The sequence below is a fragment of the Pristiophorus japonicus genome, chromosome 6 (assembly GCF_044704955.1).
Source record: "Pristiophorus japonicus isolate sPriJap1 chromosome 6, sPriJap1.hap1, whole genome shotgun sequence".
Taxonomy (NCBI): domain Eukaryota; kingdom Metazoa; phylum Chordata; class Chondrichthyes; family Pristiophoridae; genus Pristiophorus; species Pristiophorus japonicus.
Window position 1 is genome coordinate 43,868,463 of NC_091982.1, and position 25,603 is coordinate 43,894,065.

Here is a 25,603-nt window from a genome sequence, read left to right on the forward strand (position 1 = left end):
ACACGAATACTTCCTAACAGGAGCCATTCGATGTTAGTCAGGAGTGGGAAACCTGGCTGTTTTTGCTCCTGAGGAACATTCAGCTCCTCGAACCTGCTCCTCCATTCAATTAGATCACAGCTGATCTGTACCTCAACTCACCCGAACTCCATATCCCTCGATACCCTTATCTAACAAAAAACTATCGATCTCAGTCTTGGAAGCTCCAATTGTCTCGCAGCAACCACAGCCTTTTTAGTCATAAAGGCAATTTCAACGGATATTGTTGTTGTTTTGTGATACTGTCATAACGCCACCATGTGTCTTTTCTGCATTCACTGAAAGTTTGGCTCATGTTTATTTATTTTCATCTAAGCTTTCTGTATAAAACACAATTACTGTGAGGGGTGTGTTTGCGCCATGCTGCCCCAATGGTCGTGCCTCAGGTTAGCTGATGCAGGCAGCAGAGGCAGCAATGAGCAAATGAAATCTGTCACCATCGCACTTGCCACTGTCAGCTTTCTCCTTCCGAATTAAAACCAGCAGCAGAAAGAGTGCGCAGTTTGAAATGATTATCTATAAAATGTCCGGGTGACATTACTCGCCAGCAGTCTGTGGTCCGGAGTACCATTGTGATCTGTAGCTACTCACCTGCTCCGTTTGTCAATATCACTGCAGAGATACTTCCGGCTGGGAAATGGTGTAAAAGGCACTTTTCGAGTTGAATTAAAGGCGAATCATTGTTTTCCAGAGATTACCTGCTGCTGGGTTGCTTTCTACATGGAGATCAGAAAAAAGTCACACTATTTTTAAAAGAATGTTCATTCATTCGTGAATTGTTGCTGTTTGTTTGAAATGTGATATATATATTTATGTAGCTGGCGTATTTAATAGATTTGCCTTTTAGAAGTTCAATGAGAAAATGAATAATTAGGCAGTTGTTTTAATTGAAAAATACTTTTCATTTGAAAGATTCCTCCCGCCTAGTTCCTGAATCAGACAAGGTGATTGGGAAGTGTTGAAACTTCTGGCCACTTGAAGCAGTTCTTTGATAAAATGATACAATATGAAAGAGTGGGATTGGCTGCAAGGGGGCGATCGGATTGGTTATTCCAGTAGCCTCGCCTCTTTATTCTTTTCCAGCCTCTGTATAAATGATGCTCACGACTCACCGCCGCAATGTACGAGAGAGGCGACAACATAAAGCAGAAGGACATGACTCGATCCCTTCCCAGGAGGGTCAAGCATGATTAATGCTTAGGTGTTTTGCAGCACAGGCTGTTGCTCTGGTGCAGACACGGAGAGAGCTCCAGACCAGGGCGCTGCAAAGCTGTTAGCTCGATCGCTGGAGGAGAGACCCAGATGCCTCCAAGTTGGTGAAACTGTTGGATGAGCGCGATGAGTCGCTATCTGTGGCTGCCCTTGCCTTATGTCACCAACTCCTTCCGGAAGAACGGCGAGGAAGCCAATGGCAGTGACTTTTTCTCGGCACTGTATGGTCTTTCCAACACCTCCTTCTTCAACTGGCGCAACCTGACCATCGAGGACTGGGGCATCTTCAGCAACCACACCAAGTACGAAGCCGAGTCCCAGAACCCGACTGTCAAAGCTTTGCTGATCGTTGCTTATTCTGTCATCATAGTCATCTCTCTGTTCGGGAATGTCCTGGTCTGCCAGGTGGTGATCAAAAATAAAAGGATGCATTCTGCAACCAGCCTGTTCATAGTCAATCTGGCCGTGGCAGATATCATGATCACGCTTCTCAATACTCCCTTCACCTTGGTAAGACCTGCCTATTGTCTTAACACCAAACTCGAGGCACTCTGGAGGTCTCCAGAATTATTAGTGGCCAAGGTTGCATGAAATCTGATTTTTGACTCTTTTTATGAGAAAGTGTTTGGCTAACCTCTTTTGTTTGGGGATAGAAAAGAACTGAAGTGGCAGGATAATGTGTTTCAAGGTGCCCCTTGTTTCATTGTAAATTAATTTTTTTTAGATGCCAATCAATTTTGTTTTTAAATGAAGACACTTACAAAGATCTCTGCAGCAGGGTATTGTTTTATTCAAAAACAAATGCAAATTGAGAATTATTTTAATTGGTAATGAGTCAGCCAGTACAGTTGGGACATCTTTGCAAATTCTCAGTGCAGAGAAGGTGAGCATTTTGTTTTAAATATTAATACCATATTTCTGCTGTTATGTATTATAAAGCTTTGTTAAGAAAAATGTACTGAACCCTGAAACATTTAACAGGGCCACTGTCTTCAGTGGGTGGGGTTGGGGATAGTGTTTGGAGAGGGTGAAGAGCCAGGTGTTATCACTGTTGAGGAATATTCAGTTCTTTCTCATGCTCCCCAATAGGGAGCTGGGGTTAGAGGGAGGGTTACAACACTGCACGCCCTGATTCCCCAATGTGGCACCCCACTTGGACCATGAGATTGCTGAATTCATCCTGTTAGGTACAATAATCTCCATGATCCCATTTCAATGTTTAAAAAAAATTCATTCATGGGATGTGGGTGTCGCTGGCAAGGCCAGCATTTATTGCCCATCCTTAATTGCCTTTGAGAAGGTGGTGAGCTGCCTTTATATAACTGAGTGGCTTGCTTGGCCATTTCAGAGGGCAGTTAAGAGTCAACCACATTGCCGTGGGTCTGGAGTCACATATCAGCCAGACCGAGAAAGGGCAGCAGATTTCTTTCCCTAAAGGGCATTACGGCAGTTTTAAGATCACCATTACTGTTTCCAGCTTTAATTAATTCATTGAATTTAACTCCCCTAGCTGCCATGGTAGGATTTTAACTCGTGTCTCTGGATCCTTAGTTCAGGCATTTGTATTACTAATCCATTAACGTAACCCCATACCCCTGGCATGTAACCTATGTTAGCGGTTTCTGATGTAGAATCTACATCTGTGGGGGCTACCCATGATTTTAGAAAGACCACTGCACAAATGTTTTTGACATGTAAAATATGTAATGTTTTCATAATGTACCTCCCTCAGGACTTATCTCCCCTCTAACCAGAACCCCAATCAGATCCCCAAAACGTTTGCAGCTTTGACCTGGTTTCATCTGTGCATTTGTTCTTTGAAGAGTGGTGATGAAAAGTGGCATTACTGTCAGCAGCTATGTGCACATTAAAATCCGAGGGTTTGAGTTACCAGCAGTCCAGGGAGTAATCCCAACAGTCCTTGCATCTCCCTGCAGTGCAGCAAATTTGAATCTCCTGACTTCAAGGAGCATGTTCATGCTGACAACAGTCCTGCTCTCCTTGATACCATTGCTTTGCAGGCTCCAAAGAGAATGTGTTGGGTCTGACAGCCTTTAACTTCGTTTTAAAGAAAATGCGCTGTATGCGTCAATTTTCAATGACATTAACTGATTGGAATGTCCTTGATAATTAACCTTTTAATAAACTCCGAGTGCCTTTCAGACCACTTGCTCACTGGGGGTAAGTACCTCAGTAGTGCTATTGATGGGACGGAGCAGGTTAGCAGCTAAAGATCATAACTGTGCTCCAGATCTCCGATTACTCAGGAGCAAATAAAAACTGAAAAATGCTGGAAATATTCAAGATGCTGCCTGACCTGCTGAGTATTTCCAGCATTTTCTGTTTTTATTTCAGATTTCCAGCATCTGCAGTATTTTGCTTGTTTTACACTCGAGCAAAATCACCTGAAGAGGTCAATTCATTTTTAAATTGGTTTATTTCATGACAAAAAGAGATGACATAACTTTGCCAATTGTGCATGAGATTGCACCAATTATTAAAGGAGGTTACCATCTGGCTTCGCGCTGGTAATATTGTGCTGTGCATTGAACCTGTCTGTCTGACCTTTTACTTTCATGATTCCAATCAATTACGCTCCGCTGATATGTCTGTGTGCACTTAACTGAACAGTCGTATCAATATTGTGCTACATTTACGAAAGGATATACTTGCTTTGGAGGCAGTTCAGAGAAGGTTCACTAGGCTGATTCCAGGGATGAGGGGGTTGACTTATGAGGAAAGGTTGAGTAGGTTGGGCCTCTACTCATTGGAATTCAGAAGAATGAGAGGTGATCTTATCGAAACGTATAAGATTGAGGGGGCTTGACAAAGTGGATGCCGAGAGGATGTTTCCACTGATGGGGGAGACTAGAACTAGAGGGAATGATCTTTAGAATAAGGAGTCGCCCATTTAAAACTGAAATGAGGAGAAATTTCTTCTGAGGGTTGTAAATCTGTGGAATTCGCTGCCTCCGAGAGCTGTGGAAGCTGGGATATTGAATACATTTAAGACAGAAATAGATAGTTTCTTAAACGATAAGGGGATAAGAGGTTATGCGGAGCAGGCGAGGAAGTGGAGCTGAGTCCATGATCAGATCAGCCATGATCTTATTGAATGTTGGAGCAGGCTCGGAGCCGTGTGGCCTATTCCTGTGCCTATTACGTTCTTATGTTCTTCTTTAAAGCATTGCTTCAGATTATGTGACCTGCTGCCCACCAGTTAGCCTGGATTGTCCACATACTTTCTCTTCTCATTTTTCTTTCTCTGTCTACAGTAGATCTGGGGCAAGTTGGGGCACAAAATTGCTCAGGGATGTGCTCTATTGTATCCCTGCATTGCTGTGAGTAACCTCCACCCCCACCCAGCCACCCCTTTTCTTGCTCCTCAGGCTTAGCAATAAGAACATAAGAAATAGGAGCTGGAATAGGCCATTTGGCCCTTCGAGCTGTGCTGCCATTCAACAAGATTATGGCTGATCTTCTACCTCAACTCCACCTTCCTGCACTATCCCCATATCCCTTAATTTCCTTAGTTCCCAAAAATTTATCGACCTCTTTCTTGAATATACTCAATGACTGAGCATCCACAGCTCTCTGGGGTAGAGAATTCCAAAGATTCATAACCCTTTGAGTGAAAACATTTCTTCTCGTCTCTGTCCTAAATGGCCGACCCTTTATTCTGAGACTGTCACCCCCTGTGTTCTAGACTCCCCAGCCAGGGGAAACATCTTCTCAGCATTAACCCTGTCCAGCCCCTTAAGAATTATATATGTTTCAATGAGATCACCTCTCATTCTTCTAAACTCTAGGGAATATAGGCCTAGTCTACTCAATCTCTCAATGGACATATACAGGAAGGCTTATTCAAAATAAATACATCAAAGGATGTTTTCCCTCAGTTTGTATTTTCAAGCATGCTACGCTGGTTGTTAGGGAAACCTGTTGGAACCAGATCGCCAAGCATATCAAAGGTGCCGAAAAGAAGCTGGTTTCTTTTTTGTCGTGGCTGCTGGGACATGTACAGTCATTCATGGCAAACGAGCCCAAGGTGGGCAGAGGAAATGTTTCAAGGACACCTTCAAAGCTTCCTTGATAAAATGCAACATCCCCACCGACACCTGGGAGTCCCGGGCCAAAAACCACCCTACGTGGAGGAAGTGCATCCGGGAGGGCGCTGAGCAACTCGACTCTCATTGTGGAGAGCATGCAGAAATCAGCAGCGGAAAGAGCGTGCGGCAAACCAGTCCCACCCACTCTTTCCCTCAACGACCATCTGTCTCTCCTGTGACAGGGACTGTGGTTCTTGTATTGGACTGTTCAGCCATCTAAGGACTCATTTTAGAAGCAAGTCTTCCTCAATTCTGAGGGACTGCCTATGATGATGAGTCACTTTGGGAGATACATTACACATACTCTAATGTGAGTGTAAGTTTGGAAACATTTTTCGGCATCTTTCTCACAAACATGCAAAAATGATGGGTGGGTAAAGACCGTCTGGTCCATTAAGCCTGCCTCATGCTCATGATGCCTAATGCACAGCGACAAGCCACTTCCTACCCTGCCAGCATCCCTATGGTGCAGCAGGGCCCCAAGGCTTCCTGCAGCGGAACTCGGCTTCTCATTTTGACAGGATTCCCGGATGAGCTTGGAATGCCAGCTCCATATTTAATTCGATCTTGGGCTAGACAATAGTCTGGTCAGGATGCACCTCTGTCGCAGGACAAATTCATGCCAATGGGTTACATGGCCCAGTTCCAAGGAAGCAGATGATCTCAGCTACCTTTTCCACCTTACATTCTCTGGATTTTCATTGATTTGTAGCAAAAACAATTTTATTTTTTCATTGGATTTAACCGGGGTGGAAAATTTTCTGTCATAATTTTGCTCTAAGTTAAAGTTCTTAAATCTACACTGAAGTGGTTAAAAAAAGCAGCACGAAATCAAGTTTTACTAGCTCCGAGTGCTGAAATTGGAATATGAGCCCGGTCCACAGCTTTTATATCAACACATTGAGGCTGTGTTCAAGGGCTTGCGTTAAAGCTGGATCTCAAGGTGCAGGCTTACACACTATGTTCTTAATTTATGGAGTTCAGTTGGATTGGGGAGTGAGGTGGTCCAGTTGATTTGGGTTGCTGCCCTTGACTACCTCGAGTGGGATATTTATTAAAAGGCTTAGTTTCCCTTCCGTGCTGGTTAGGTTTCTTTTCCTGAGGTCTGCAACCCATGGTCCTATAATGCATAGGCCTTCAGAGCTGTTAACATGCTGCATCACCAGACTAACTCCACTTGGCTTTCTTTTAATAAAAATAAATACCAAAGACTTCTCCAATGGCACAGTTGGTAAATGTGCCGTTCATTGTGGTACTGATCTGGCTCAGCTGTGGTGCTGCCATGATTGAATAATCTGTTGATGCTCACATATTAAGAATGGCAATTTCAGCAAAGTACCAGTAGCTTGTCGACTTCTCTGGAGCCATACTCCAAGTCTGTGCCTTCAAGTGAGGAGCAGAGCAAGTTGTGGAGCGAGACATTTACCCTCTAAGCTTTTTATGTTTACTAGATAAGGATAACTAGAGGGATGGCAGTACAGCTCCGTTCCATGGAGTGGCAAGTGGGAAGTCCTGGATGCTTCACGTAGCCTAGACAACCATGTGTGCAGGCGGTGTCTCCAGTTTCAACTGTTCGAGTTCCACGTCAATACAAGGCATCCGCAAGGCTGAGAGCAACGTGGATAGCACGTATCAGGAGGTGGTCACCCCGCAGCTTAAAGGTGTGCATGTAGAGGGGAAGTGGGTGACTACCAGACATAGTAAGTGTGCTAGGCAGGTAGCGCAGGAGTACCCCCGTGAGTCCATCTCGCTTTCAAACCAATATTCACTTCTGAGTATCGGTAAGAACGATGGTGCCTCTGGGGAGTGCAGCCAGAGCCAATTCCAAGGCACCACGCGTGGCTCAGCTGTACAGGGGGGAGGGACGAAGAACAAAAGAGCCTTAGTGATAGGGGATTCTATAGTTAGGTGAACAGACAGGCTTTTCTGCGGCCGTAGATGTGACTCTCGAATGGTTTTGTGCCTCCCTGGTGCCAGGGTCAAGTATATCATAGAGCGGACGCAGAGCATCCTGGGGGGGCAGAGGGTAAACAGCTAGAGGTCGTGGTCCATATCGGGACCAACGACATGGGTAAAATGAGGGATGAGGTCCTACAGGAAGAATTCGGGGAGCTAGGAAGAAAATTAAAGAATAGGACCTCAAAGGTAGCAATCTCCGGGTTACTACCGGTGCCACGTGCTAATGAGCATAAGAATAGAAAGATAGAGAGAATGAACATGTGGCTGGAAAATTGGTTGTAGGAAGGAGGGCTTTAAATTTCTGAGGCATTGGGACCGCTTCTGGGGGAGATGGGACCTGTACGAACCGGACGGGTTGCACCTCAACAGCGCTGGGATCAATATCCTTGTGGGGAGTTTTGCTACTGCTGTTGGAGTGTTTAAACTAGCTTGGCATGGGGATGGGAATCTGAGCGAATTCAAAAGGGAAGGAAGTAAAGCAGAAATTGGATAGCAAGAATCTAGAAAGCGAATCTGTAAGACAGAGGAAACAGGGCTTTGTATGTAGTAAGCAAGGAGGTCTTCCTGTGCTGAACGGTATATACTTTAATGCCAGGAGTATAGCGAATAAGGCGGATGAACTAAGAGCACAGAGACACTTGGGAGTATGACATTATCGCCATTACAGAAACATGACTGAAAGAGGGGCAGGTTTGGCAGATCAATATTCCTGGCTACAGGACTTTTAAACAAGATAGAGAGGGGGGTAAAAAGGGGTGGGGGGGTGGTGCGGTACTGATTAAAGAAACTATTACAGCGGTGAGGAGGGATGATATGTTAGAGGGATCATCAAATGGAGCCATACGGGTTGAATTGAAAAATAAAAAAGGGGTGATCACACTGCTGGGTGTGTATTGTAGACCGCCAAACAGTGGGAGGGAGATAGAGGAGCAAATAGGCAAATTGCTGTGAAGTCTAAAAACCATGGGGTAGTAATAGTAGGGGATTTTAACTATCCAAATATTGATTGGGACAAATTTAGTGTGAAGGGTATAGAGGGTGCGGAATTCTTGAAATGCATTCAAGAGAACTTTTTTAGTCAGTATGTAGCAAGCCCAACATGAGAGGGGGCGGTCGTGGATTTAGTTTTGGGGAATGAAGCTGGGCAGGTTGAAGGGGTATTAGTGGGGGAGCACTTGGGTGCCAGTGACCATAATTCAGTCAGATTCAAGTTGGTTATGGATAAGGACAAGAATAGGCCTGGAATAAAAATTCCGAATTGGGGAAAAGCTAATTTTGCTAAGTTAAGGAGTTATTTGGCCATAGTGGACTGGAAACAGCTACTTATGGGTAAATCAGTGTCGGAACAGTGGGAGGCAATCAAGGGGGAGATCCGGAAGGCTAGGCCTAACATGTGTCTTTAAAGAAAAATGCTGGGAAAAATAATTCTAGAGCCCCCTGGATGTCTAGGGACTTACTGGGGAGGATTAAGAAAAAAAGGGAAGCTTATGTCATATACCAATGGCTAAATACTTTAGAATCTTTAGAGGAATATAGAAAGTTAAGAGGCAAAATTTAAAAAGGATATTAGGAATGCTAAGAGAGAGCATGAGAAATTCTTGGCCAGTAAAATTAAGGAAAACCATAAGATGTTCTATAAATATATTAAGAGTAAGAGGGTAACTAAAGAAAGGGTAGGGCCTATTCGAGACCATGAGGGTAATGTTTGTGTGGAGGTGGAAGATGTTGGTAGGATTCTTAACGAATACTTTGCATCTGTTTTCACAAAGGAAAGGGGTAATGCAGATACTGCTATCGAGGAGGAGTGTGCTATTCTGGATGAAATAAATATAGTGAAAGAGGAAGTATTAAGGGGTTTAGCAGCTTTGAAAGTAGATGCGTCCCCAGGCCTGGATGAAATGCATCCCAGGTTTTTGAGTAAGTAAAGGAGGAAATAGCAGAGGCCTTGACCATCATTTTCCAGTCCTCTTTGGATCTGGGCATGGTGCCAGAGGATTGGAGGACTACTAATGTAGTACCTTTTGTTTAAGAAGGGATAGGCCGAGTAATTACAGGCCTGTCAGCCTAACCTCATCGGTGGGAAAATTATTGGAAAAAATCCTGAAGGATAGGATAAATCTGCATTTGGAAAGGCAAGGATTAATTAGGGACAGTCAGCACGGATTTATTAAGGGAAGGTTGTGTTTGACTAACCTGATTGAATTTTTTGAGGAGGTAACTAAGAGGGTCGATGAGGGTAGTGCATAAAATGTAGTATATATGGATTTTAGCAAGGCTTTTGATAAGTTCCCACATGGTAGACTGGTCATGAAGGTTAAAGCTCATGGGATATAGGGCAAAGTGGCAAGTTGAATCCAAAATTGGCTTGGAGGCAGGAAGCAAAGGGTAATGATTGATGGATGTTTTTGTGTCTGAAAGGATGTTTCCAGTGGGGTTCTGCAGGGCTCAATACTGGGTCCCTTGCTTTTTGTGGAGTCTATCAACGATTTGGATTTGAATATAGGGAATATGATTAAGAAGTTTGACACTAACGACACTAAAATTGGTTGTGTGGTTGATAATGAAGAGGAAAGTCATGGGCTGCAGGAGGATATCAATCTACTGGTCAGGTGGGCAGAGCAGTGGCAAATGGAATTTGATTTAGAGAAGTGTGAGGTGATGCACTTTAGGAGGGCTAATAAGGAAAGGGTATACACATTAAGCGGTAGGCCACTTAATAGTGTAGATGAACAAAGGGATCTTGGAGTGCTTGTCCACAGAACCCTGAAAGTAGCAGGCCAGGTGGATAAGATGGTTAAGAAGGCATACGGAATACTTGCCTTTATTGGCCGAGGCATAGAATATAAGAGCAGGGGAGGTTATGCTTAAATTGTATAATACTTTGGTTATGCCATAGCTGGAGTACTGCATGCAGTTCTGGTCACCGTATTATAGGAAGGACGTGATTGCACTCGAGCGGGTGCAGAGGAGATTTACTAGGATGCTGCCTGGAATGGAGAATCTTAGTTATGAGGACAGATTGGAGAGGCTGGGTTTGTTCTCATTGAAACAGAGGAGGTTGAGAGGAGACCTCATTGAGGTGTACAAAATATTAAGGGGCCTGTACATAGTGGATAGTATGGGTCTATTTCCATTGGTGGAGGGGTCTATTACAAGGGGGCATAGTTTTAAGGTGGTTGGTGGAAGGTTTAGAGGGGATTTGAGGGGGTTTCTTTATGCAGAGGGTTGTGGGGATCTGGAACTTGCTGCCTGGAAGAGTGGTGGATGCAGAAACCCTCACCACTTTTAAGAGATGATTGAATGGGCACCTAAAGTGCAGTAACCTGCAGGGTTACGGACCTAGAGCTGGTAATTGGGATTAGAATAGATGACCTTTTGTTGGACGGTGCAGATATAATGGTAAGTACTGCAGGGAATAGAATGTGGCTAGGGTAATCTCCTGGACTAGTGTCGATTTCCTGGATGGGTCAGAGAGGAATTTTCCCAGATTTTTTTTCTCCCTAAATTGGCCTGGGTTTTTATCTGGTTTTTGCCTCTCCCAGGAGATCACGTGGCTCCGGTGGGGTGGAGCGTAGCTGTTTTCAGTAGAAGGGATGTCGCAGTTGTGAGGCGGAATGGTTGGGCTGGGTGCTTGCTCTTTGCCTTTCCGTCATTGTTCATGGGTTTGTATGTAACCTTTAGGGCTGCTGACGAAGGGCCATGCGGCTCTTGTCGGCCAGTGCAGACACGATGGGCCGAAATGGCCTCCTTCTGCGCTGTAAATTTCTATGTTTCTATGTTTGTCCTTAGCGTTGAAGGGTGAAGTATCTGTAGAAAAGTGAATAAATATTACAGTATGATAACTTCTTGTTTCTCTTGCAGGTTCGCTTTGTAAATAGTAATTGGGTGTTCGGGAAGTTGATGTGTCATATTAGTCGGTTTGCACAGTACTGCTCTGTACATGTGTCTGTACTGACCCTCACTGCTATCGCCTTGGACCGACACCAGGTACAGTATAGACAGCTGAGGATAGAAAAGCAATGCACAGCAACCTTCTGCTATTTGATGGGAATTGACAAAGTTAATTCAGGGAAATTGATCACTGCAGTGAAAAATTCATATAGGCGACACGAGTTTAAAAATTGGGATGTTCAAAGTCTTGAGAGTCCCTTTTCCTGTATTGTAGAGAGACAAAAGTCTTATCTCTAATACTAAGCAGGCATCACAACAACCTAACTTCTGGTGCCCCGTTATTTTTCTCTTCCTGCAAGTCCCACATCCTGATATGCTGTCTCCACTCCTTGCTGCCCAAATGAGTCAACATAGACAAGAATTTGACCATGGGCCATGATGGCCAGTGTCGATCCTTATTTCACCAGGTGCACAAACACTCTATTGGTAAGAGTCACCAGGCAATTCTCCAACTAACGTCAGCTATCTCAGCACAGACAAAGGATCGAATGTGGGACCATTTTATTCGATGACTTTTAGTCTTATTCACAGAAGGGGGAATTAATAGTTTGTTAATTAACTAAAAATGAAGTCATTCTGTTTTAATGTATTCTTATTTGATGCAGCTGTATATATTCCTGTACTTAAAAGGATTGTATTAAACACATCACTGCATAGTACAACTGATTTATTCACTATATTTGAGGCACTGCCGTTGAATCGTGGTCTCAGAAAATGTACTCGCAAATGTATGTGTAAAGATTCTAGGGTTAATCTTGCACTTCTAGTGCAGAGGGAGTGTGGGAAGATATGACATTGTAACCTGATCAAATTTGCTGATTTGTGCTCTTTGCAAGCATGGTTCTCTGTTGGCAACATAAGATTGTGTGGAATTATACTTTGTATCAAAGGCCAGTTATGGGGGGTGTACTTATCTTCCTTGCTTAGGCATGGTGCTAGGCATGAGTAATTCCTACCAAAGGAGAGCAGTCACTCACACAGCAGTGGTGTTGACTTCCCAGCTCAGTGGTAGCTGTTTGACAGCTGAATAAGCGTTGGACTGAAGCCCACAAATGCTGACAAGATTACCAAAGGTCACCTTTACATATTGGGATGAATTTGAACCAGAACCCCTCAGGTTTCAGTGGTTAGGTTTTTTTAAACTATCAGTCCACAATATAAAGATTGTATGAAAGGCAATATTGTTAAATTCATAAGTCCAAATTATCTAAAGCCCATAAGGAGGAATATATTTAGTTTATTTTCTTTATGGAAATGCTCTAACTGAAGGACTAAGGCCCATAAAGCAGGCAACCAAAAGTTCCAAAACAAAGAACTGGTTGAGTGATGCAAAGCTTGGCTTTTAAACCCTATAGATTGTTGGAGGGTGGGAAGTCAGAGAGGCAAGAGTTCCATTTTTTTTGAGGTCCTGGGAAAGAACAATTTAAGGTAGGATATGATATGAGTCTTGACTTCAGCACAGTGTAGGAAAAGCGACTAAGATGGTGTATTTGGAGATTAACAGGAACAAGGCAGGAGAGTTCAAAGGAGCAATAACAAAATAAAGAGAAGAAAGACTGTGATGCAACAAGTCTTTTTCTTTTGCCTATTCAGTACAAGAAAGGTGTACGATAGCCCCCACGTATATGGAAATAAAGTTCCTATTTTGGGCAGACTTGGGGTTTATAGAAATCTAAGATGTGGAGGGTGGGAAGCATTTGCCAGTTAAGATGAGACTGAGCCTCTATCATCAACAATTCAAGCATGTTGAGGGAATTACATAACTGTACACACTATTCAGGTCATATTACTCTTTACATTACCCAACTATGTTCATAGGCTAGTATATTACAGTATTTTTTCTGTTAATTTAGATTCTTGAGTCTTTGCTCTCATCATGGTACAACAACAACAACTTGTATTTATATAGTGCCTTTAACATTGTAAAACATCCCAAGGTTGACAGAAGCGTTATTAAACAAAATTTGACACCAAACCACATAAGGAGATATTAGGGCAGAGGTCTCAAAGATGGGTAAATTTACACATTTTGCCAACCAATGTTAGCATCAAAAGCTCATGTGAATTATATCATATGCTAGATATCCCTCTCCTCAGGTGCCAACCTTTGAAGAGCATTCTGTCTGCACAAGTGCAACATTCCCTACATAAGCTATCTTTGTGGCTTCTCTGAGTACGATTGCCAATTACTGTGGGTTGATAACTTGACAATTTTTTGCCATAGACCCATATCCACTAGAAACTGAGCTATGATTGGCCAAATCAATATGGGCAGTTTAAAGCCAGAAGTTGAAGTTCAACTTATACCAACAGTTTGGCAGTGATTACTGAACTGAGGTGGCTTAAGGTGCTACAATTGACTCTGTCAGAGCAGGAATTTTCAACTCTTGGTAGGCTAGCCAGTGACCACTACAAAATTGAGATAGAGGTCTGGAGTTTCCGTTCAATTTGCGTTGGCTTTTTCCGCGCAAGTCCGATATCGGCACAACCATTGCAGAGTTTTAAGCGCAAATTGCGATCAGTGCCACTCGAGTTTCCGCGATCTTTTGCACTAGTTTTAAAGACATTGCGCTAGAAGCTGGCCCCACCCACAAAACTGGCCACACACCCCCAGGGTGAATTGATCACTATTGGGAGTTTGCGCTAATTGCGCTCGTTTGCAGGCCTCTGAGGAGATTCCAAAAATTAAGCATGATCTTTTGGGCACAAGAACAATAATAGGTATGTTTTGAAAGGTTTTCAAATTTAAACATATACTAAGGAATTGACCACTGTAACCCAATCTAACTAGAAAATTGTTTTGTATATTTTTAAAGTCATTTTCAGTAATTTAAAAAAGGTGGTGGATTGGCACAGTAATAAAAAATGATTTTCTTTTTGTGAAACCCTTTTTCAGCTGTATTAATCAAACTACCAATCACTCTGGAATATTTTTTAAAGCAAAGTTTTGACAGAACCCTCGACCATATCCATTCCATTTCCTACACTTCTTCAGCGGATGTTCTTAGGATGTGAAAGATGCTATATAAATGAGTTATTTCTTTTTACTTGTCACCGGTGGTACAGGAGATAGGATTGGCATGATTTCTGGGGAGCATGGATTTGTGTTAAACCTGCCCCATCAGTGATAATCACAAGAGTCAGATTGCTTGCTGTTACTCACCGTACTGAGATCATGCATGAAGAATGGCCACTTGGGAGGTTAGCAAAGGACAAATGACTTCTGTGAAATTACTCCAGCGATGTATAACTCAGCTGTGTACTGAGCCATCACCATCACTTTTATTCTGTCATCGGGGTTAGCTTTGTTTTGCTTAAACATTTCAGTCATTTCTAATATTTTGTGGATGGAATTAAGGGCTGTTCATCAGCGGTCCTGGGAGAGCAACCAGGAGTGGAAGCCATGGCTCCATCCTGAGCAGTTCGCCAGCCCAGTAAACCAGGGTGCTCCAAGGTGGAACTGGGCACAAAAAAAATGTTTAAAAATTTTCACCAGCAAATGTTTTTACCTTCCCTTTACCTGCTCCCCTGAAGGTTTTATTCTTACACCCACTATGAACTGGGCTGAGATTGTCCAATCTCCAAACTCAATTTACTTTTTAAAATAAAATACTTTCATTCAATCATCTTGGCTGAATTCATACCCACGTTTTACAGGTTGTTATGTGGTTGTTTGTTTGTGAAGATTCAGCGATGAAAAATTTTTTTGCACCATAGCAGAGCTGTCACTGTCGTCACTGATGCCTATCCATGTGCACTTCCAACAGAGCCTAATTAATTGTGTCTTCACTGGTGCCCACCCATATGCACTCCTAGTAAAGATTGGCTTGGCGATCTCCTCAGGATGGAGCGCTGCTGAATTAGTTCAATTGAACTGAGGTAACCTTCTGGGTATTACAGTTGATTCAGGGGGGAGGCGCAAACGACTTCTCGCCCAGGCACAGCGCCGTTAATGACTCCCGCGGGAGTTTAGCGGCGGTGGTAACCAGTAGCACCCCACTCCGCCGCTCCACCGATGACAATATCACCATGCGCAGCGACCCGTTTTCGTCATACAGCGAAAATTCGGTAGCGCCCTCTGAGGCTGCGCCGGTGATAGTATTCTTATCTTTTAGCAGGTGGTGGGTTCAAGTCCCACTTGGGAGACTTGAGCACGCAATCTAAGATGACTCTTTAGTGCAGTACCGAGAGCACAGTCGGAGATGCCATCAATTGGATGAGTTGCTAAATTGAGGCCCTGTCCCTGTCCACCCTCTCCTGTGGATGTAAAGGATCCCATGGGACTGTTCAAAAAGGAATAGGGGAGTTCGTCCCCTGTCCTGGTCAAAATATTTTTTCGTGCTTTGTTTAAAGAAAGAAAAACTTCATATAGCACCTTTCACGACCACCAGACCGGATGTCTGAAAGCGCTTTACAGCCAATGAAATATTTTTGAAGTATAATCACTATTGTAATGTGGGTTAGACCTCATCTGGAGTACTGCGTTCAATTTTGGGCACCGCACCTCAGGAAAGATAGATTGGTCTTTGGAGAGGTTACAGTGAAGTTTCACCAGGATGATACCAGGCCTTAAAGGGTTAAATTATGAGGACAGGTTGCATAAACTTGTTTTTTATTCCCTTGAGTTTCGATAGTTGAGGGATGATCTAATTGAGAGTAGACAGGGAGAAACTATTTCCTCTGGTGGAGGAGCCACAACAAGGGAGCATATGTTTAAAATTAGAGCTAAGCTATTTAGAGGCACTTTTTTTTTTACAAAAAGTGTAATGGAAATCTGGATGCTCTTACCAAATGGCTGTGAATGCTGGATCAATTGAAATCTTCAAAACTGAGATCGATACACTTTTGTTAAGTAAGGGTATGAAGAGATAGTGAGCAAAAGCATGTAAAGCAGCTATGATCAAATAGAATATGGCATTTTTCAGGCATCCATAGGGGCTGGTAGAACAGGCATTGGACACATTACGTATGTTAATGAGGGGCCTAATGCTTGTTTTAGCTCCTCTGCCTGAAATCGGGCTGCACTCAATCCAGCAGGTTATGACTCTGCTTTGCTCAAGTTAAACCCTCTGTTGTGGGTACAGAGCCATAAGAATTAGAAGCAGGAGAAGGCCATACTGCCCCTCGAGCCTGCTCTGCCATTCAATAAGATAATAGCTGATCTTCGACCTCAACTCCACTTTCCCGCCCGTTCTCCATATCCCTTGATTCCCCAAGAGTCACAAAATCTATCGATCTCTGCCTTGAATATACTCAATGACTGAGCATCCACAGCCCTTGGGGGTAGAGAATTCCAAACACTCACAACCCTCTGAGTGAAGAAATTCCTCCTCATCTCAGTCTTAAATGACCAGCCCTTATCCTGAGACTGTGCCCCCCAGTTCCAGACTCTCAGCAACTCTCCTGCCAGGCCTTCTAGGAATTTTATACATTTCAATGCGATCACCTCTCATTCATCTAAACTGCAGAGAAATAGGCCCATACTGCTCAGTTGAAGAGAAGGAGTGTCCTTCCTGGCTCCACATCACTCCTGAAGGCCACTTCTGGACCACAATTGGCCTCACCTCCATTGTCCTCTCCGCTCATTTACCCCCCCTCCCCCCCCCAGCCCCAAATCCCAGAACTTACATGAATGCAACTGCTGACAAGGCAGGTGACTTGAAATTGATCTCTTGGAAATGGACCAGCTGACTCTGGAAGTGCAAAATGCCAAATTACTCATAGTAAAGTTATTCATAACTCGGGCCTCCTGTTTCAGGCGCACACTGTCTGGGTGCTGTTGGTTATGCATCCAATACAGGACCACCATCAATTTCTACCCCTAAATATTATGTTAGCATCTGGACAAAGAGCTGGAAAGTGGGATTTAAATTTGGATAGCTCTTTGTCGGCCGGCAAAGACATGATGGGCTGAATGGTCTCCCTCTGTGCCATAAACATTTATGATTCTTTAAATAACAAACTGCGATGACCTTGTACAACATGGCTCGATCACAGTAATTCAAGCAATACCCTTTTATGTTGGAGATAATCTTAAACTGTTGAAGCACATAATGCATTCCATGAAGTATGGTTGAGCAGCATATTCAGAACATCTATCTCAGCCACTCCAAATTGAAATGAAGAATAAACCTGTATTATAGAAAATACAATTTCTAATTTATTCTTCACTTCTGCAAAGTAAAAAACTAACTGGATCTGTTCGCATTGCAGCTGTGGACAAAGCAATTCTCTCCTCGGAGGCATTTTCTTCTGACAATGCTGCTAAAGTACCTTCTTACACTTCTCTTTTCCACAGTGATTTCATGATTACCTGCTACATAACAGTCATTTGAGACTAATTTACAATTGGTTTCAGTGCCTGTGGCCCAGGGGATAAACACAGGCAGATCACGCTCATCATCACTATCCTACTCCTGCTAGAAAGTGTGCATGTTCCTGCATGTGGTCATTTGCTGATGATTGTATCAGCTCTGATGTTCCATCCGGTCAAATAGTCTGCTGATGCTTGTAGTCCAGGCACATGAAAAATAGCTACTTGGGTGGGGACCCAAGAGGTAGCCTGCACCTGTGCAACTGTACCCCAGAATGATTTGATGCCTTCAGGGAATGAGAGGAGAAAATTGAAGGGAGAAAAAGTAATTTTTTGCATCTGGAACCTAAATTGCCTGTATACACTAGGATGCATGGGACACCCGGTGAAGAGGTTTGATTCCTGTCTGTTTTGCTTTGCGCAGGTTATCATGCACCCCCTGAAACCTAGGATGTCGAAGGCTAAAGGAGTCATCTGCATCATCATCATTTGGATCATGGCAACCTGCTTCTCCCTTCCACATGCGATCTACCAGAAGTTGTTCAGAGTTGAATACAGGTGAGGCAAGAAGCAAACCCAACCAGGGAAGATTTTCTTCCTCTTACTTTATCCCTTTTCATATAGGTGCACTTAAGAACATTATATACATTTACGAATCATTCTGCTGTTTGTTTTTGTTTATGTTCAAACAATAAATGCTGATAACCAAGCCAACGGATATTGGTTTTAAAGTGTAAGGAAGCACAATATCAGCCAGATAGTCTTTGGTTTGTGTAGGCAGTAGGCTTCACTATTTGCCAAATGTAGCTTGTTATTTTCCTGTCTGGCCAGTAAATATTTAAACTTACTGTTTCATTGCTCGATGTGGTGGGGAAGCATACAGACCAGGAGAACCAGATTTGATTCTCGATCTGTGCTGAATTAGCTGATCGTAGCCGGAGCAGCAGTGTGAGCTCTATCGTGTCCATGGATTAGGAAGGGAAAAAAGCAGTCAGGATTCCTGCTCCTGATTATGATGAGGACCAAGCCAGTCTTCGCTGTCGATAGCTTTCTAGCACTCAACCATTTGGGTGGAGGTACCAGAAGGCTGATGGTGCTGCTGGAACAGTACTCAAGCATGAGTTGGCACCTCCAGGAGAGGAGGGGCAAAAATGGGGGAAAGGGAGAATCAATAAATGTTACTGGCAGCAGGATCCAGCTATTCTTATGGCTGAGAAACAGAACAGTGTGAAAAGTAAAGGGTTCGCTCAGGGAGCCAGGCTGGCAAGTTAGTTTGGGGAATCGGTATGACTGGAGTCCATTTTCACCAAGGACAAGTCCCCATTTGTTTATGGAGGAGGTTTTATGGAAAAATAGCAGAGTAGTGTGAATGCACCTTTCCACTGCTCTTTACTCTATCCAATTGGAAATGTAGAAGCAGATAACAATCAATGCCACCGTCGCCTGGTTTAACATAAAATCTTCAAAGTATCTGTAACACATCACTGCTTGAATGGCTACACATTGATAGTAGCATCACAGGTAAAGACCCAATGCAACTGGCGAGAAAGCAGGAATGGGGTACTGAAGTTGCATGTTCAGCCATGCCGAATGGCCTACTCCTGTACCTATTTTCTATGTTTCTATGTAACAGTAACTAACACTCCAATTGGAAAAAAGGCCCACAGCCACATTCTAGTTGTACTTCAGGCCACGTTGCCAGATCTCAAAGGGATGCGCAGATTCTGGAATTGTATAAGCATATCGTGGGAATGGAAAGACTACATTACTGATTAGAGGGAGCAGCAGCAGCCTGGTGGGGAAGGGAGGGGCAAGTTCAACAGCCAGCTGAGTTCCCAGGTTTGCTGATACTTAAGGGGAGGTGCTGCTAACAGAAATCGGATCAAGGAGGGACGGAGGGAAGAAGCCCCATAAAAGAGTGTTATGGAGGGAGGAGGCAGTACTGCTACCTCCAACACCTCAAAAATCTATCGATCTCTGCCTTGAACGTGCTCAATGACTGAACAGCCACAACAGTCTAGGGCAGAGAATGCCAAAAATTCATAATCTTGTGAGTGAAGAAATTTCTCCTCATCTCAGTCATAAATGGTCGACCCCTTCTTCTGAGACTATGGGCTCAATTTTCCCCAAAGCTTTTTTTTGGTGTACTTGAAGAGTTAAGTCCTTTTTTCGGGGCCCAAGTATGGCAAAAAAAAAAATGTTCTAAGTTTCCCCGTTGGATTTCTTAATTTTGGCGCAGCCTAACCTGTCCTTTTAGTTTTGGGGGTGGAGCCTTGATCTGTGCCAAAAAGATCAGGTTGTCACGGTAACCAGGGACACAATGCGAGCTGAGACTGCAAAGTGAAGCATACAGCCAGCTCGCAACACATTGCATCAACTTAGAAACACATTAAAATATATTGCAGCAACTTAAAAACACATTAAATCACATTGCAGCAACTTACTTCCAATTATTAAAGTCTCCTCCCCCTCCCGATGTCCGTGCCGATCCCCGCCCCTATCCCAGGCCGAAGGACTTGCCGGTCCTGCTCCCCCGCACACCCCTTGACCCGAGTGGCTTGATGGTCCCTGTCTGTTCCCCTGCCCCCAGCCCTGGCCAAAGGGCTTGCCAGTCTGCTTCCCTAGCCCTGAGTGTCTTGCTGGTCCCGCTTGCCAGTCTGCTCCCCCACCCGACCCTGGCCCCAAGTGGTCTCCCGGTCTGCTACCCCGCCCCGATCCCAGGCCGAATGGCCTTTTCCGTCCTTGTCCCCGCATATAACTATACTGCAAGGCTTCCCCCACCCCCCTCTCTCCTCCTCTCTCTTACCTTTCCTGCTGTCCGGGCATCTGCTGCACTTACCTGCGCCGATTTCCTTAACTCTCCAGATGGTTTTTCTGCAGAGGACACATACGTTGGCCTAAGAAGAACAAGAATAACTCTCTGCTGGCCAAACTTGTCTAAATGGCCAGAATTGGTGCAGGTGGCCCCCTTTAGCTGAAAAAACAATTACCAAAAAAAAAAATCGTAACTAACTGAGTTACGCTGGTGCAAATTGATCAGGGAAAATATGTTTTTTTAAACTTAGGCCTAAAAAAGCAGCCTGCTCCAAAAAAATGGCGCAAATCACTGGGGAAAATTGAGCCCTATGACGCTAGTTCTAGACTCTCAAGCCAGGGGAAACATCCTTCCAGCAGCTGCCCTGTAAAGCCCTTTAATTTTATGTTTCAATGCGATCACCCCTCATTCATCTAAACTCGTGGGAATATAGGCTTGTCTACTCAATCTCTTCTCATAGGACAAACATATGAAGAAGTGCTACAAATCCTTAGGCGATACAGAGGAGAAGCAATGGGAGATGGGGAAGTAGGAGGTGAGTTGCAAAGAGCAAGTTGTTAAATGCCAAAATACAGTCCAGTAAAGTTGTTGCTATTTCCCAGATGTTCAAAGTTTATAGCTGGTCTACTGCTGAGCTGCAACATCTGTAAAGTCAACCCATCTAGAATTAATTTATTTTCATTACCCTACTCTGGTAATCAAGTGAACAAGATGTGCATACGTGCGCTCACAAACCAGCCTGGTACATCAAGCTCAATACACCCTTCCCAGTCCCATCAACTCTCATGACATTTTATGTAGTCAAGTACCAGTCCAGATACAATCACATGGGAGGAAGTTGTTAGTCAAAGGGAAATGTCACTGGGTGAAGTACCAAGTCCCAGTAATCAGGAGGTCCTTCGGATGGCGGAGAGGGTGAGGGGGGTGGGGGGGGGGGTGTCAGGGGACTGAGGTAAGCTATTGCAGAACAATGGATAGAGGAATGGCTGAGGAAACTAGCACCCAAATCTCTGGACCCACTCCTTCAAAAAGTGATTATATGGAAGCATTGATCTTGTGTGCAGGCAGTGGATACTGTGTTCATACAGGCGGTGGAGATAGTAGATAAGTTACAGGGGTCCGCTATCTGTATCACTGATGCTATGCAGGAAGTATGCCAGGATAATAACAATGAGACTACATCCTTTGCCCCCCCTCCCAGTGCCCATCGAATCTGCTCCGCCATTCAATAAGATCATGGCTGATCTGATCATGGACTCAGCTGCAATTCCCTGCCCGCTCCCCATAACCCTTATCGCTCAAAAATCAGTCTATCGCCACCTTAAATATATTCAATGACCCAGCCTCCACAGTTCTCTGGGACAGAGAATTTCATAGATTTACAACCCTCTGAGAGAAGCAATTCCTCCTCATCTCAGTTTTAAATGGGCGGACCCTTATTCTGAGACTACGTCCCCTAGTTTTAGTTTCCCCTATGAGTGGAAATATCCTCTGCATCCAACTTGTCAAGTCCCCTCATTATCTTATGTTTTGATAAGATCACCTCTCAATCTTCTGAACTCCAATGATTATAGGCTCAACCTAGCTTCATAAGTCAACCCCTTCATCTCTGGAATCAACCTCGTGAACCTTCTCTGAACAGCCTCCAATGCAAGTATATCCTTCCTTAAATACGGAGAGCAAAACTGTACGCAGTACTCCAGGTGTGGTCTCGCCAATACCCTGTACAGTTGTAGCAGGACTTCTCTGCTTTTATACTCTCTTCCCCTTGCAATAAAGGCCAACATTCCATTTGCCTTCCTGATTACTTGCTATACCTGCATGCTAACATTTTGTGTTTCATGTACAAGGACCCTCCGATCCCTCTGTACTGCAGCACTTTGCAATTTTTCTCCATTTAAATTGTAATGAGGGGGATTTAGCCCTGGGCCCAGTACCCCTTGCAATTGTAGTACAAAAGGAGCTGGAAGTGAGTCCTTCAGGGCAGCATCACTGAGACAAGTGGCACCTCATTTCTCAAAGACTCCAATGGAAGTATCCCAGCAATTCACTTCTCAGGCTTCTGTCACTCAGCACCGCGCAGAAGCAGAAAATTATGCACTAGAGTTAGCAAGGACTAGTCATGATGGTAAGAAATAGTTATAGTTAGAGTTTATATTAATTCTACAGTAAAATAGAAATTTGTCTGGAGTCATGAGTGAATAGATTATTTCAGTGGTGGTATGCAACTTTGTAATCTGAGTGTTCACGATCCTTGGAAAATGGTGTAATATTAAGAAATTGAAGGGAGCTGAAGCAGAGAGAAAAGCATTTGGTAGTGGAGGTTCAGAAACAGATGAGGTTGAAGAAGTGAGCCTCCATGCGTTACAAAGCTACATACTGCAATAATTCACAGGACCCTTACTGGGTTGTAGAGCCAATTGGGCTAAAAGTCAACTGATAATGCTATTTTATTGTCAACTAGATTTTACTTTCCCAGAGCCAATAACAGAGGTCATTCATTGCAAGTGAAAATTGTCTGCATTTTTCCCCCACAAAAGAGTGTCTCAAAAGTTGTGATTATATCTAGTGCCATAGATATTGAGAACTAAACTGTTGGAACTAGTAGATGCAGTGGGGTTGCACAATATTTTTACACCTGTCCACATTGCAGGTCTGAGGTTCAAATCCAGCTTAATTTGTTGGGATGAAAAGATGAAAAATGTCCAATATGAAATTAATTTGAGTAAGCTCAAATAAATCCAGTTTCTACTGGATGTGGGCTTGGAGCAGCAAGAGGTGTGCTGGTGCCTCAGCGAGATTATTCAGTGAGCCGTTGAAGGCTTTGGTTCCATTCCCAATCTCTGCTGTGTGAACCGATCACAACCATAAGGTTACGACCGGCCTCATTGTTGCAGGGCCTTTAATCTACAAAGGACTATTTTTGTCTGACCTGGGAATGTTTGGTTCTGGCTGGGTACCTGAAATAGGAAGGTGTTCCAGTCGCAACATTGAAGTTAACGATGAAAAATAGGTATAAAATAGCCAGTGAAGTAATCAAGTAGTCATTAAATGGTCTGTACACCACAACTATCATGGTGATGTAGGGAAAAGTCAATGAGGCTATTTTATAAGTTTTGATCAACATCCTCGGCCGCGATTTTGCTGACCATGGCCAGTCCATGGCGGGCGATCCGATGGTGGGTCTTGATCACGCTGCAGATTACACTGCAGATCTCACTGTCTGAAATTAATTTCCCTTGATTGGGCTTGTTACGCCTGCCCAGTGTGTTTCCCAGCCAATTAGAGCAAGCAGGTCTAGTGATGTCATTTGATGACTTGTCAACGGCCGGTTTCCTTAAAGGGACCATGTCCAAATTTAGTTTGACATTTGTACTGTCAGTGTTCTACAGCATTGAGATGCTGCAAACAATGACAATCACTGCACAGGGCTGCACCCTGGCTCTCCCATGACTCCTTCTGTATGCTTATGGAGGGAGTCACAGCACGCAGTGGGGTCCTCCTCCATTTCCATGGGCGAAAGAAACCTCCCAGGAGACCAACTCTGCACATTGCAGTAAAAACAGAAAATGCTGGAAATCTAAGCGGGTCAGGCAGCATCTAACGTTTCAGGTTGAAGACCCTTCATCAGAACTGGCAATAGTGTGAAATGTAACAGATTCTTAAGGAAGCGCTGGGACCCTGAAAGGGGGAGGGGAGGAAAGAACAAAAGGGAAGGTCTGATAGGGTGGAAGGCAGGAGAGATTTGAGACAAAGGGGATGATGGGCTGAATTGAGATGGTAATAGCACAAGTTAGGAAACAAAAGGTGAGTCTAGATAGGGTGTGAATGGCAGAATGATTACCAGCTGCCACGGAAAAGAGAGAGAAACAAACTAAAAATAAAGAAGGTGGGGGGGGCAGGAGTTTTTGTTTTTTTAAAAAAAAAGCAAGTGAGGCAAGGGAACAAAATATGGGCAGAGATTATGTTCTGAAATTGTTGAACTCGATGTTGAGTCCGGAAGGCTGTAAAATGCCTCAACGAAAGATCAGGGGCTAGATTTTTTTGCATGCATAACATCCACTTAACGTCCATTTTAACGCTGAAATGACATGTAACGCCATTTAGCCACAAAATGGAAACTGATGCCCCTTTCTCGGTCACTTATCGCCAAGCGTTACTTTCCACATGTGCGTAACGCCGAGAACAAATAATACCACCCGCCCATTTTTTTGGGGCGGATTCATCAGAATGGGCGATCCCAATGCCCATAATATCGGTCAGCATTACTTTCGGCATTTACTTAACGCCGAGATTTAATAATACCGCCCGGTCACGCCCGTTTTTTGTCGTGAAGATCAAATTTGCCGAAACTAATGCCCAGGAGATCGCCCATCCTTACTTTCGGCATCTTGCACACATCTCGTCCACAATATCGCTCGCCGAACAAAACGCCGGGAAAAAGTGGAACTAACTGGAACTACTCACAGCAGCGGTATGGACGCCATGTTCTAAATCACATGTCGCATCCTTTAAAAGGCTGCTCTGCTTTAACCTCGGGAGTTCGGATATACTCTGGAGGTCTTTGGAGGTGATGTGAACATCTGAACAAATATCATACTGTGAACGATTGAAATTTAACAGGTGTCTTAGTGGGGACATTCAGTCTTTGTGACCAATCGGTGAAAAACAGATAGCTATTGGAATGGGGCCTGTCCTTTCTCACCCTCTCTTGATGACTACTTACATGCTGCAGACTCGAGATGGCAGAAGGTACGCTCAACAGCATCATGTGCCCAATGTAAGATGTGAAAAACTGAGGAGGACCAGACGTTACGCCCCCCCACAAGTACAGGGAGAAGCAGTCTTACTTCGACTTGCCCGACACCATCTGCCTTCAGAGACTGCACCTCCACAAAGAGGTTATCTAAAGAAGGTTCACAAGGTTGATTCTGGAGATGAGGGGGTTGACTTATGAGGACAGGTTGAGTAGGTTGGCCCTCTATTCATTGGAATTCAGAGGACTGAGAGGTGATCTTATCGAAACGTATAAGATTATGAGGGGGCTTGACAAGGTGGATGCAGAAAGAATGTTTCCACTGACAGGGGAGACTAGAACTAGGGGGCATAATCTTAGAATAAGGGCCCCCCCATTTAAAACTGAGATGAGGAGAAATGTTTTTTCTCAGAGGATTGTGGATCTCTGGAATTCGTTGCCTCAGAGCT

At 43.9% G+C, this 25,603-nt stretch overlaps 1 protein-coding gene across 1 annotated transcript in view; it reads left to right on the forward strand.

Annotated features, from left to right (window-relative positions):
* Positions 1–1,368: 1,368 nt before the first annotated feature.
* The window catches only part of LOC139265129 (G-protein coupled receptor 83-like), a 40,313-nt gene continuing 16,078 nt past the window's right edge, over positions 1,369–25,603 (forward strand). Inside the window, exons 1-3 of the mRNA XM_070882036.1 lie at positions 1,369–1,761; positions 11,181–11,306; positions 18,008–18,141. Coding sequence (XP_070738137.1) covers positions 1,369–1,761; positions 11,181–11,306; positions 18,008–18,141 — 653 coding nt within the window. The remainder of the gene's footprint in view (positions 1,762–11,180; positions 11,307–18,007; positions 18,142–25,603) is intronic.